The sequence below is a fragment of the Myxocyprinus asiaticus genome, chromosome 9, assembly GCF_019703515.2.
Source record: "Myxocyprinus asiaticus isolate MX2 ecotype Aquarium Trade chromosome 9, UBuf_Myxa_2, whole genome shotgun sequence".
Taxonomy (NCBI): Eukaryota; Metazoa; Chordata; class Actinopteri; order Cypriniformes; family Catostomidae; genus Myxocyprinus; species Myxocyprinus asiaticus.
In genome coordinates this window covers 14,321,507-14,335,307 of record NC_059352.1, presented here as the reverse complement: position 1 = coordinate 14,335,307, position 13,801 = coordinate 14,321,507, and the positions used below count along the sequence as shown (strand labels likewise).

General features: G+C 37.1%; 1 protein-coding gene across 2 annotated transcripts in view; it reads right to left on the bottom strand.

Moving 5' to 3' along the window:
- The window catches only part of LOC127446555 (metabotropic glutamate receptor 2-like), an 81,525-nt gene that overhangs the window by 5,725 nt on the left and 61,999 nt on the right, over positions 1 to 13,801 (bottom strand). The window contains exons 3-5 of one of the 2 annotated variants that reach the window (XM_051707554.1): positions 10,065 to 10,902; positions 6,412 to 7,475; positions 5,104 to 5,136 (exon numbers count right to left, since the gene is read on the bottom strand). In XM_051707554.1, the coding sequence (XP_051563514.1) occupies positions 5,104 to 5,136; positions 6,412 to 7,475; positions 10,065 to 10,902 (1,935 nt within the window). The remainder of the gene's footprint in view (positions 1 to 5,103; positions 5,137 to 6,411; positions 7,476 to 10,064; positions 10,903 to 13,801) is intronic. The other variant, XM_051707555.1, reaches the window with a different exon arrangement.

The following is a 13,801-nucleotide window of genomic DNA, read 5'->3' as shown; positions in this document are numbered from 1 at the left end:
TTGTGTGTGGGGTGCATGAGCAATATCCTGCATACAAATACAGGCATTAGAGACATGCATCCCCAAATAAGATTTTGATGAAAGAGAGGATGACTCAACATTTCAAGATTTTCCAGAGATGTTTACTGCAAATAATTTTACATTTAATTTGATAGATGCATTCATCCAAAGTAAAGTGCATTCAAGGTGAACATTTCATCAGAATGTGCATTCCTTGGGATTTGAACCCATTGCACTGGCATTGATAGCAGCATCCATTACCAGTTACCAAGCATTTTTTTTCATTATACAAAGGTTTCCTTGATTTTTTATTTTATTTTAATATTAATCATGTGTATTTATGCATTTATCTATACAGCTAACTGCAGTAGGGCTGTTTTGCTTTGATCTCTATTAGATCTCGAAATATTTAAGGCTACAGCTAACAATCCCTCGCAGGGTGAGGCATTGGAGAATCTCCAGTTTGACTTTGTTGAATTATTGTAGTATGAAAACATAGAACAACTGTGGATAATGTGTTTTCTCTCAACGCAAACAACAAAGACTAGCTCATTATTTCTTTTTCAGCAAGAAAGGTTTAGAAGTGTTTCTGTGCGAGAAGCAATGCGTTAGAATAAACCAAAGTGCTTTAAATAATGCATCATTTAGAGTAAAGCTGTGCTTGAAAATATCTTGTCCGCTTTTCCAGCAAGCCTTGCTCTTGTCTTCATAAACGTGCTGTTCCTATAGAATATTACATTGAATGAGGATGTTGTAGTCTTATTTGTATTCCAGTGTTTCCTACATTGTTAATGATCATTAGTCTTACAAAATCCAACAGGATTGGCAGATTATATCTAGGCAACCTGGTATCCGAATCATGTAACCATACCTACATTTTTGTAAAATGATTTTTATGTGGCTTGTTGTACGTATCATGGCAGTTTCCAGGTAAAATAAACATTAGAGGTGCTACAACAATGAGTTTTATTCACTTTCACTCAAATCACAAGTAAAACTGCAGATTATTGGTTCAGTATCGTACTTTTCATCCTGTTCCTCACATAATGCTTTTTTATTATCTAAAAACACTTTTACTTGTAAGGTGATGCATTTTAACATTTGCATTACATAACCAACTACATTTACAGTACAAGCTAATTCAAATGCGATCAAATTGCGTAGTAGCTCAACTGAGTGTTACACTTGGAATGCAAAGGATGTGAAGAGCACACGAGTTGACACAAGGCTTTGACTCTGGCTTTCAGGAAAGCCAATGAAACCGCACCCTCTTACTTCAATTCACTTCTACAAGTCTATGTTCCAACTCACTCTCTGCGGTCTATGAACGAGCAGCGCCAAGAACGCTCACTTTCTTTGTTCCTCTGTGGTGGAATGAGCTTCCAACCTTCACACGATCTGCTGACACCATCTCAACATTCAAGAACCACCTGAAAACACATCTGTTCCACAAACACTTAACCAATCCACACTAATTGCACTTACTATTGAAGTTAACTTGCAATTACTGTACAATTACTGTCTTTCTTCTGCGATAGCTCCTATACTTCTCCATCCACCTTGAGAACTTGGCAGTACAACACTGCAGATGTTGTTGAACTTTGTATGACAAATTGCTTGCTATGTTTCTCATTTGTAAGCCACTTTGGATAAAAGCGTCTGCTAAATGACTAAATGTAAATGTAAATGACACGTGAGCTGAAAATGTCATAGAAGCGCCACAAAATGATGTGGTTGCTTCAGCAATTGCCTTTTTCATGTTACATTTTCTTGACTGTCAGTTAGGTTTAGGGTAGTGAGGTAGGTTTTGTTGATTTAAAACTCAATAGAGCAATAATCTTAAAGCCCCCATTTGTTTGGGAGAACTTTTAACTCGCTTTTAGTGCCATACAATGGACATTTCACCTTGGATCTGCCGCGATATCACATTATAAACCACATAATATCATTTTGAAAATTCATATTCATGCGATAATTTAATCAGCCAATCATGTGTCAGCAGTGCAATGCATAAAATTATGCAAATACAGGTCAGGAGCTACAAATAATGTTCACATCAACCATCAGAATGGGGAAAAATGTGATCTCAGTGATTTCAACATGATTGTTGGTGCCAGACAGGCTGGTTTGAGAAGTTCCATAACTGCTGATCTCCTGGGATTTTCACATGCAACAGTCTCTAGAGTTTACTCCAAATGGTGCTGAAAACAAAAAACAGTTCCTAATAAAGTGCTCAGTGAGTATATAACACACTGTATTTAAAGTACAGCATCCCACTTTTGAAATACAAGATTCATGTTTATCTTTCATGGTCCTTCAGATGATGAGGCTCATGCATTTTATGTGCACATTTGTGTTTTAAATGTAGATTCCGAGGAGAGGCATATCAAATAGTTATCATATAAATCTTACAAGCATCATAAGCTGTTTCTCAGCATGTTAAAGCCAGTAAGTGAAAAGCAGAAATTATGAAACCATACTATGAAATGATTTCTGTTAAATTAATAAGGCTGTAGCATTTTCTGTGAGTGTGTGTGAGGGTGGGCAGCAAGGGCTCGGTCTCTAAGGCACACCTTGCTTTTAGAGCATGGGCCCCTGCTGGGAATCAGCCTCCTGTGTTTCAACACATCACCACACACACCACACCACTTGCACACCATGTGGCACATGCACACACACATACACTGGCAGCCAGAAGTTTGGAATAATGTACAAATTTTGCTCTTATGGAAAGAAATTGGTACTTTTATTCACCAAAGTGGCATTCAATTGACCACAATGTATAGTCAGGACATTAATAACGTGAAAAATTACTATTACAATTTGAATTTTTTCAAACTACTTCAAAAACTTCTCATAAAAATAAATCCTCCACGTGCAGCAATGACAGCTTTGCAGATCCTTGGCATTCTAGCTGTCAGTTTGTCCAGATACTCAGGTGACATTTCACCCCACGCTTCCTGTAGCACTTGCCATAGATGTGGCTGTCTTGTCAGACACTTCTCATGCATAGTCTAGCTGATCCCACAAAAGCTCAATGGGGTTAAGATCCATAACACTCTTTTCTAATTATCTATTGTCCAATGTCTGTTTCTTTGCCCACTCTAAACTTTTCTTTTTCTTTTTCTGTTTCAAAAGTGTCTTTTTCTTTGCAATTCTTCCCATAAGGCCTGCACCCCTGAGTCTTCTCTTTACTGTTGTACATGAAACTGGTGTTGAGCAGGTAGAATTCAATGAAGCTGTCAGCTGAGGACATGTGAGGCATTTATTTTTCAAACTAGAGACTCTGATGTACCAGAGTACCTCTTGTTTAGTTGTCCTTTGTCTTTGAAGACTGTAGTGTACACCTTTGTATGAAATCTTCAGTTTTTTTGGCAATTTCAAGCATTGAATAGCCTTCATTCCTCAAAACAATGATTCACTGACGAGTTTCTAGAGAAAGCTGTTTCTTTTTTGCCATTTTTGACCTAATATTGACCTTAAGACATGCCAGTCTATTGCATACTGTGGCAACTTAAAAACAAACACAAAGACAATGTTAAGATTCATTTAACAAACGAAATAGCTTTCAGCTGTGTTTGATATAATGGCAACTGATTTTCTAGTACCAAATTAGCAATTTAGCATGATTACTCAAGGATAAGTTGTTGGAGTGTTGGCTGCTGGAAATGGAGCCTGTCTAGATTTGATCAAAAATGACTTTTTTCAAATAGTGATGGTGCTGTTTTTTACATCAGTAATGTCCTGACTCTACTTTGTGATCAGTTGAATGCCACTTTGGTGAATTAAAGTACCAATTTCCTTCCGAAACAGCAAAATCTTTACATTATTCCAAACTTTTGGCCACCAGTGTACATAAATGCAGAAACCCTGAACAGAGAGCTGATAGACTGATGTCCAGTCCAATCAAAACAGGAGATTCCCTTCTATCTCCTGCTAATTTTATCACTTATTTTGTCTTTCTTCGAGTGTTAATGGATTTTGTAGAATTGACCCCCGCAGAAGCCCCCACTGCCATTATACATCCAAATCATGTTGCTAAACTTTTTTTGACAGACTGAAGCAGCCAAATAAATTATACTGGCTGTTACCCGCAGTGTAATAGATCTCAGACTGTTCTTTTTTTTACTGGCCGCATGTCTGTGTGTATATTATAAAAAATAAATAAATAAATAAAAAAAATCAAGCCCAAAATGTATCATATGGTCTTCCATCATTTAACAGCCTTTGCTTGTGTTCCTCTCTTGCACTAACCAAAAAGTACCATGGTATTATTATTATGGCTTGTTGGACGTTAACCAAGATAATACCATGGTATTCTATGAAGTAACTTGGAGAACCATGTCAATGAATGTTCACCTTCACAGTACTTTTCACAGTGCTGTTTTGTTAGGATTTGTCTGATAAAAGGTAACTATATGGAAAACAGTTGATAGACCTTGATGTTTTATCCAAACGACATTTGACCCTTACATATCATTTTATATGACTTTCCTCTATATATATATATATATATATATATATATATTAATGGGGTTTTTATTTTAATTGTTTTTAATGGCTGACAAAAGTGGTGATACACCAAGCACATATGGAATAGCTAATATCTTTTATTGGAGTGGACAGATGTGTGAATCTCTCAAAATATCGTTTTAGGGAAAAAGATCGGAAAAGATTACATTCTTGCTTTGAAGTAAAAATAAACATTTCCCCCTTTTTTATTTTTTATTAAATAAGTCATGGAGCAAGGTTTAAATTGTAAAAAGAGTTGTAAAAAGGTGTATGCACTTTAAAATTGCAAAAATGTTTATTTAATAGTAGGCTCTCTGTGTTCAGGCACTTGATTGAAGGATACTGAATGGAATATTTTTATAGCCTAGTTATTTGCCAGGATGAAATATCCCACTTGCTTTGTTCTACATTAAACAGCTTTTCAGCCACATGAAATGTGAGCTTCTCCTTTCATCAGTCCAAAAGACAGGTGATCAAAGGGATCTGATCTGCCATTTGAATTGGTGTGTACGGTAACAAAAAAAAAAACCCCAAAAAACAAAACAAAACAAACAAAAACAACAACAACAACAACAAAATCAGGTAAACTACCTCACTCGTGCTCTCATGGAAATTGTGTATATGCTAAAAATAAAGGATAAAATCAGTGTCAGAAAATGATTAAGGGTTATAAGAGAGGCTCATTATCTAGATTATGAAAAATATTTCATGCTGTCATTTTGTGTGCAGTGTGATTTGAAACAGCCTCTCTGACATCTATTCCCAGAGGAGAGTTGGTATTATCCCCAGGCATGAGATTTGCTTCTCAAAGATATGTCTTTGTTATATAGAACACTCAGGCAAAGCATTCATAAACAATATTGCAGCAGACTAACATAGCAATGTTCAACTTTCCGGCAAACACAACATTTAAAATCCTGTTTGTATGAATTTTTAAATACATTTAATTTATAGATTTTTTTTTTTTTTAAATGGTTAATTCACCCAAAAATGAAAATTCTTTCATCATTTACTGAAATTCTGTCATCAATTGTTGTTTTCAACCTGCATTACTTTTTCCTTGAAATACAAAGGTTGCAGAATGATTACACTGTCAATATTTAAAAGGAAATGGACATTTGGAAGCAGCATGGTGATTTCCTGTGTGATGTTGAAGATTTATGTTTAGCAGAATGTCCTGGGTGCTCTTTTCCATACAATGAAACTAAATGGGGATAAAGATTTAAGAGCGGTGTTGGAGGGGAACATTTTTGATGATTGAAGGTGAACTTTTGTGTTTATGTCATCTTGGACACCAAGGGGCATGGATGCAGCATTATTCAAACACAATAGATTTCAGTTATCAATGGCATTGCAAAAATTCACTATTTAAAGTCAGCCATGATTAATTTGATCCTTGAGTTGGAGTTCCATGAGTTGGAAAGTGTCTATGAGATTAAATGAGTAGTATTTGACTGGTCATGTGATCCTATTTTGGCAGCCCCCATGATGGGGACCCTCTTCATGTAGACTAAAACAACTTTTATAAGGTTACTGATATAACTGTAGTCTTCATATCATGCGAATGGTCCTTATTTTATATATGCGTTTCAAAATTAAAATTAATTTGATCAGGATTCAAACTTTTTTGATGATGAAAAAATTACACCTTTAATGACTTAAACATTGGCGTGTACTTGGTTTTAGAAGATGTGGAATATAGTGCATGAGTCAAATGGACTACTTTTATGGTCATTTTTTAAGTCAAAGAGATTTGGATCAACAATAAACAATCGGTTTTGAGGATATGATGACAGAATTTCCATTCCATTTTAGGGTGAACCCTTTAACTGAGTTTAGCTGGTGAGGTATTGATATGTATTGCTACAACCATGCACTGCAATGATCATATTTACTTACCCTGTAGTCACTGGCAGTAACATAGAAGATTGGTTGGAATGCCAGCCAGATTATGCACGTGGTGTACATGGTGAAGCCGATGAACTTGGCCTCGTTGAAGTTCTCTGGGCACTTTCTTGTCTTAAAGGCGTAAAAGGTACAGAGGATGATGAGGACACAGTTGTAGGTAAGAGACATCAGCATGCTAGAGTCCTTGCTGTTGCACTTCAGTGTCACCACATCTCTTTTCTCAGGACTGACCTCCTTTCTGACCCCTGGAGATTCTACCAGAAGCCAGACCACTACCACAAGGAGCTGACAGGAGATAAGAGCAGCACAGATGGCCACCTGAGAGGCTGGACTGATGAACCTTGGCCTCTGTGCTCCATCTTTGACACCGTTGAAGATTCGAGCAATTCGATTGGTCTTGGTCAGCAATGCAGAATAGCAAACAGCAAACGACGTGCCCAATCCAAGCCGTCGTAACGTGCACACCACAGCAGAGGGTTTGCTGATGTAGATGAAGGTCATGCAATAACAAAGAAGGACACCTAGGAGAAGTAAGTAGGAAAGTTCACGTCCACTAGCTTTTACCACTGGAGTCTCGTTGTGCTTTAAGAAGAGGCCGATTACAAAGAGCGTGCTAAGGATTCCAAGGCAAGCAATGGTGACTGGCCCAATAGCCCAGGCATCCTCCCAATGAATGTACTCCTCTGGTAAGTTGTAACAGCCTGTTAGATTTTCTAAAGGCCACTGTCCAAAGCTACAATCCGCACAGGTGAATTCGTCCAGGAGGTACTGGTAGGGCTGGCATGGAATGCAAATCCAGCAACAAACATCACCTGGTTGCATGCTCTTTATTTCATTTTTACGACATGGGTCACTGCATTGGGATGTTGGTACCACTTGGCTTTCCCAGGGGATCGAGCTGGTGTTCAAAGTCAGATTCTGGGCCCAGTACCCCACTTTCCGATACACATACTCGCCATTTTCTTTGTGATAATGGAAGATGTTGTAGCGGCCCAGGCTGTCTCCATAAGCGTCAAAGTGAACAATGTTCTCTGTATCAGCTGGGCGAAATGGAGCTGCAAACACAAAGAGCAACCAATAAACATATAACTTATTTACATTCTTGGCAACAGATAAATAGATATTTCTCAGCAGCAAAGTGTTTTTCTTTGTAAGCAGAAAAACGTACAACCCTGCTAGACCCTCTTACGTAATGCTACCCTGCTTTCTTCTGCTTTCTGCCCTGCACAATGCTCATCAGGTTTTAGATGCATTGGACTCAGGTGCAAACGATACATTTACATAATTGAGGTCAGGAGGTTGATACATTCCCTGGTTTCTATGATGTAATTTGCCATTCTTGGAAGAACATTATCAAAAAAGTCATTAGATGGCAAAGAGATTTCGAATTAGACTAAGAATTGCTATAGGATTATGACAGACTTCCATTAGTTCCCTAATACAAGGAACTGATCACTTGACACAGACATTTAATATATATCCTTTAATGAGGCTAATGCAAAACACTTGGACTCATTATAGTGTACACAGACAGGTTATATGTTGGATTTATGCACTAGTGCAATCTATTTTACAACAGTAGTTTTCCCCAAGGGAAAACCTCCCAAACCATTTACCATTCAAATTGATTTCTTTGACTAAACAAAGAATAGACATACATGATTTTATTAAGACACACTGTTCAACATAAAAACACATATTTGCTCTGAGATTTAATCTCGAGACTGAAAGCAAATATTAACCTTATTCATCCCTAGATGCTATAGTGTAAATATGAATGGATATAGCCATAATCCCAGGATTGTATATAATGCAGAGAACACCATCAAGCAGAAAATGACGCTTATTGTAAGGGGCTCTTCACAACGAATGTGTCTGTGCACAAAAAAAGCTAGCTGCAGCACCACGAATAGAACAGAATACAGGTGTCACAAGATGCGTTAAAAAGTTTACGTTTTTTTTTTCTTTTTCTATTGACTTGATATGGCGTCTAACAAATGCGGTGCTCCTGCATGAGGTGCTGAAAAATCAGGGAGACATGGTGCAACTGTTAAAGACTAGTGCGGACTGATGTTCATACACATTTGGTGTAAACATCCTTTGTGGAAGATATCCATACAGAAAAACCTTGATAAGAAAAGGTTCAAATATTTTGGATTTTAGGCAGGTATAATTCAAGTACTGGCCTTATGAGATTAACTTTTTTATGAATACATAATATGGACAAATAAATATCCTCCCCATAAAAACTAATTGTGTAATATAAAAATGAAATTTAAATAGTTAGAATGATAAATTAACTCTGTGGATTGTGGCACAACAAATTGGCATATATATATATCTACAGACTTTTCTGTATTACCAATACTATTTCTTTTGGGGATATTAACACACTTTGAATAGCATGACATAGTACATCTCAAAATCATTTAAAGGAACAGGAACACCCAAAATTGAAAATTGTCATTATTTACTCAGCATCATGTTCCAAACCCATAAGACTTTCATTCTTTTTTGAGAAAAAATAAGTTTAGCAGAATGTCATATTCAAACTTGCCATGTTATGGTATGCTTAGAGACATGTGAGAAGCAATGGCATTTGACATCACTGACGTCAAACCAAACGTGATCTTAATGTGGCAAGTTTGTATATTTGCAAGTGTAAATGAGATTTGAGCATTGCCGAAGAGGGCAAGATTTTCGGTGAATAATAGCTTAAATTTGTATCTGTTCCTCACCCAAAGCTATCGTATGACTTTAAAAGACTTGGCATATAGAACATGGAGCCTGATCTCATGAAAAATAAATTAGCGTGTGTCCTTTCATGTATCGCAGCAGTTCTGATATGCAATGTCCTCTGTGTGGTGCTATAAACGAGTTAAATATTCTCTCAAACAGATGAGGTTTTTAAGGTTAATACTCTATCGAGTTTCAAATCAACAAAACCTAACTAACCTAAACCTTAAACCTAAACCTAACCGACAGTGTCATAAAATGCAAATGTGAGATGAACAATGTATTTGCTGAAGCAACCACGTCATCTTGTGGTACTTCTATGACACTTTTGGCTCATTTTCGGATGCATCTTAAGTGTAATGTTCTATCAGTTGAGCTACCATGCAGTTTGACCACACTCGAACAACCTTATAAATGTAATTGTGTTGCAGTTACATTGAGGAACAAGGGGAAAAGTACGTTTTTAAGAAACTGATAATCTGCCATTTTACTCATGATTTGTGTGAAAGGAAATAAAAGTCACTGTTGTTGTAGTGCCCCTAGTGTTTATTTCACTAAGAAACTGCAGTGATATGTACAACGAGCCATGTGAAAATGAAAGTACTATATAGTAATGTGTTTCTATGGGACCATGTTGAGCACAAAATTTGTATACTTTTTTCTACTTTCTGTAGCTTTACAGCCCTGGTTGATATTCTTTCATTGTATGGAAAAGAGAAGTGTGAAAACATCTGCAAAACATCTCCTTTTGTGTACTACGGATTAAAGAGAGTAATGTGGGTTTGGAACAACACAATGGTGCATAAATAATTACAGTATTTTAATTTATGGGTGAATCATTCCTTTAATTCATTTATATACAACTAATCTATATTATACAGTTTTATGCCACTAAATATATTACTCACCATCAAATTTTGTCTTCAGGATGTAGTCCTTGTACAATCTTTTTCCATTTACTGGTTTCATGGCACTACAGATTTTTGTGGTATTTGAACACACTGCTTGCCTCATGTTGTGCAAGGCGTGGGCCATCGCATAGACAGCATTCACCACGAACATAATCTTGGACTCTTGCTCGAATTTGCCATCTCGGAGAGAATGCTTCCCACAGTTAATATCATGCAGGCTGCACTGAAATCGATGTTCCCAGAACTCTCTGAACCAGGGGTTCCGTGTGTTGTTGTAAGGATTGAGGGTTGTGAAATATGCTGAAAAGTCAGGGACTGTATAGGATGAAAGCTCAATGGTAAAAGCTCCATCCGCCACATTCTCACTTCCTCTCACCACACTCTCTTGTGCACCCCAGCCATCACTGGCCACCCAAATGAAGGAAACATTCATGTGCTTTGCTGAAACCAATAGCTCCCTGGCATCTTCACTTCTGGTAAAGAGGATCACTACTTTTGCATTGGACTTCTGCAACAGAGATCGGATTACTCCTTCGTAACTGTAGCGGTCCATGGAGCGACTGACTTTGGCAGATGTAGCGATACAAATTTGCAGGGCCCGGGCCTCCTGCTGAAATGCGTCAATACCTGTCTCACCATAATCACCTTCTGAGGCAACGGTGGAGACATAAGTCCAGTTGAAATACCGCAGAATCTCAGCAATGGCTTTGGCTTGGTAGAAGTCAGGGGGCACAGTTCGGGCAAAGTAATCATAACGGGATTTGTCGCTCAGTTTGGCACTGGTTGAGGCATAGCTGATCTGAGGTATCTGGAAAAGACGCAAGAGATTGGCCACCTGTAAATGGACAGATGAAAAACTGTAAGTTGCAGAGCTACTGAAGTTATCAAGGGTGAAGTACGGCATTTATTTTATTCATTTATTATAGTTTAAAGTGGAGAAATAACTGTAATTTGTGGGTTGACTTTTGTAGGTTGAAAGGCACTTTCAATATATTTAAGGTAATTTAAGTACCCAAAAATGAACATCCTGCCATTAATTTCTCACTCTTTATTATAGTCTAATTTATCCTTATATCTTTCATATTGTAATATAATTTGGGCGAGTACTTTTCCTACCACTCTCCACAAAATTTTGGTCCTCCAGAAATGTTTTGTTAGGATTGCAACCCGATCAGAGTCATATCTGTCATCTGCTCCTCTATTTCAGAAACTCCAGATTCTTACTATTTATGATATTAATATTTCTCAAATATGTGTTTTCATTTATAAGATATATTCAAATGAAGGGAATATTCCTGAGCATTTCAAGACTTATTTTAAAGCAAATCCACAAGTCCACTCTTACTCCAACTCATCAACCTTCAGATTTTCATCCTCCTAAATTTCTCACTTGTAGAGGTCAATTTTCGATAAGATTCAGGGGTACCAAATTATGGAATGGCTTTTCTCAACTGGCAAAAATATTTTCTTCTATAAAATGTTACGCAAGATGCTTAAAAGATCACTTAATTGCTGCCTTGCGACTGCTTTCCCCCATTTATTGTTGTCCATGTATTCATGTTTTAATTATTTAATTCAAAGTGACGTATTATTACCATTGTTCAGGCACTCATACACTATTGTTATAGGCACTCATACACGCTCATACACACATACAAACGTACACACATTTTATAGAAGATTGCATGCAGGTATGCACGTACACACACTATGCACATATGCACGTACACACACTATGCACATATGCAAGCATGCACATGCACATATACACACAGACATACACATATACATGTTATTTACTTATTTTTTGTTTATATATTGATATATTTTTATTTATTTCTGTTGTTGTTATGATACATATTTTGTTATATTTAGTTCGTCATCATTGTGATATAGTCATATTATTTTCTGTATGTTAATTTTGTGTTCTTTATTAACATTATGAAAATGTTACATTATTTATGTGGAGGCTTTAAATAAGCCCTTGCAGGTTTTTCTGCCGCTCCCTGCACTGTATATAAATTGTTATCTTTGCTATTTCATTTTTTGTATACTTTTTAAATCATGCAAATAAAAATCAATCAATCAATCAATCAAAACCCTCATAATGACATACATTTTATTTTTGGGTAAACTGTCCCTTTAAGTCTTTGAACCTTGAGTGTTGGCTGAAAATACTCATTGTAGACCCTATTAGTGTACAAATATACAGTACAATTAATACAGTATTGTCTTCTGCATTTACATAACATGCAAACAATTGTTAGTTTTACGTGACAGAAATCTGTTGTTAGGTCTGCTCTGATAACCCAATTAAGGCAGTTATCACCAGATGCTTAACACTGAAGTGATTAGTCTCACCCTTCTCACATCTCTCATCTCTGAGAACCCTAATGGCAACACCTCACATCTTCATTTTTAATTATACTGTATATCAAGATCTCACCCAAGGCAACTGGCCCACCCCACAGTACATCTGCCATGGATTCAGCATTTTCAATGGCGACAATTAAACTCACAAGTGATAATACACTCTATTCTTGGTGTTATTAAGCTTAAAAACATGAATAACCCAAACACTCTTTTGCATAAGTTGGTTCTTGCAAAGGGTCAGAGTTGGGAATGCAACAAAGGGAATACATGATGGAATGTTAGCATTGTAGGCTAATCAGTTAGCATGCTTACTGGAAACACAAAAGGTGCACTCCAATCCACAGGGTCCCTACGCAGTGTTCACTGCTCCCTACTCACTGAACATGGGATATCTCTTGAATTTCACTTCGTTTGGCAAATTAGTTCATTTGGAATACACTGCAACGTAATCAAACACAGACAGAGCCTGAGCTGCGTTGAATATAGGGTTCAAGTAAGATGACACAATATTCTCTTGTAAATATATTGTGGTGAACAACTGGACCAGATGACATTCCAGGAGCCAGTTCATGGCAGAGCCCCTCCCTAACTGTCAAGGCAAAGAAGAGTGGCTCCATTTTGATTCGATCGTGGCAGGACCAACACAAAACAATGCCAAGCACAGCCATCAGATAAGCTGCCTGGCAACTACCAGATACTTCAGAAAGTAAGCCCCCGGACCTTCCAACATGTTGGAAAAGACTTCTCATTGGTCCATGAGTGGTTTCTTAGCAACATCTTAAACCCCCATCCTAAGGTTTGACCTAAGACCAGAGTTGAGCTAAGGGCCATAAAATTCTTCAAGACCTCTCGAAGCAGCATTAAATTACCATGTAGCAAAAGCTGAAACAAAGAAGCCACAAAGACAAATCTTTACACATAAATGTTTAATCCTAACATGGACACCAACTGCAATACATCTACTGCATGTTTGTTCACAGAACTTTTTATGTAAATTGCAGTTGTTCAATTAGCACAATAGTTCACACAAACGGAACTATGGTGGTATAAATTAATGCATGCACAATATTAATTATATTATATATAATCTTTCAATAACATGTTTGGTCTCTATATCTTCAGAAAAATGGCAAGTTTATTTTTAAGAGGTTTGGAAAAGGAACAATGCATAGATGAGACTTTAAAGACATTGGTTTAACTATGTAATTTAAAATATGCAAATGTTCCACACAGAGAAGGGATGGTGAGCCACACTGTGTGGGCCCCCTCCGATCTCAGCAGCCAATCATAACCCTGAAACAAGAACCCCCAAACTGAAATCTCCTCTTCATCAGGAAGGTGTGAAACTATCCTCCGGATAA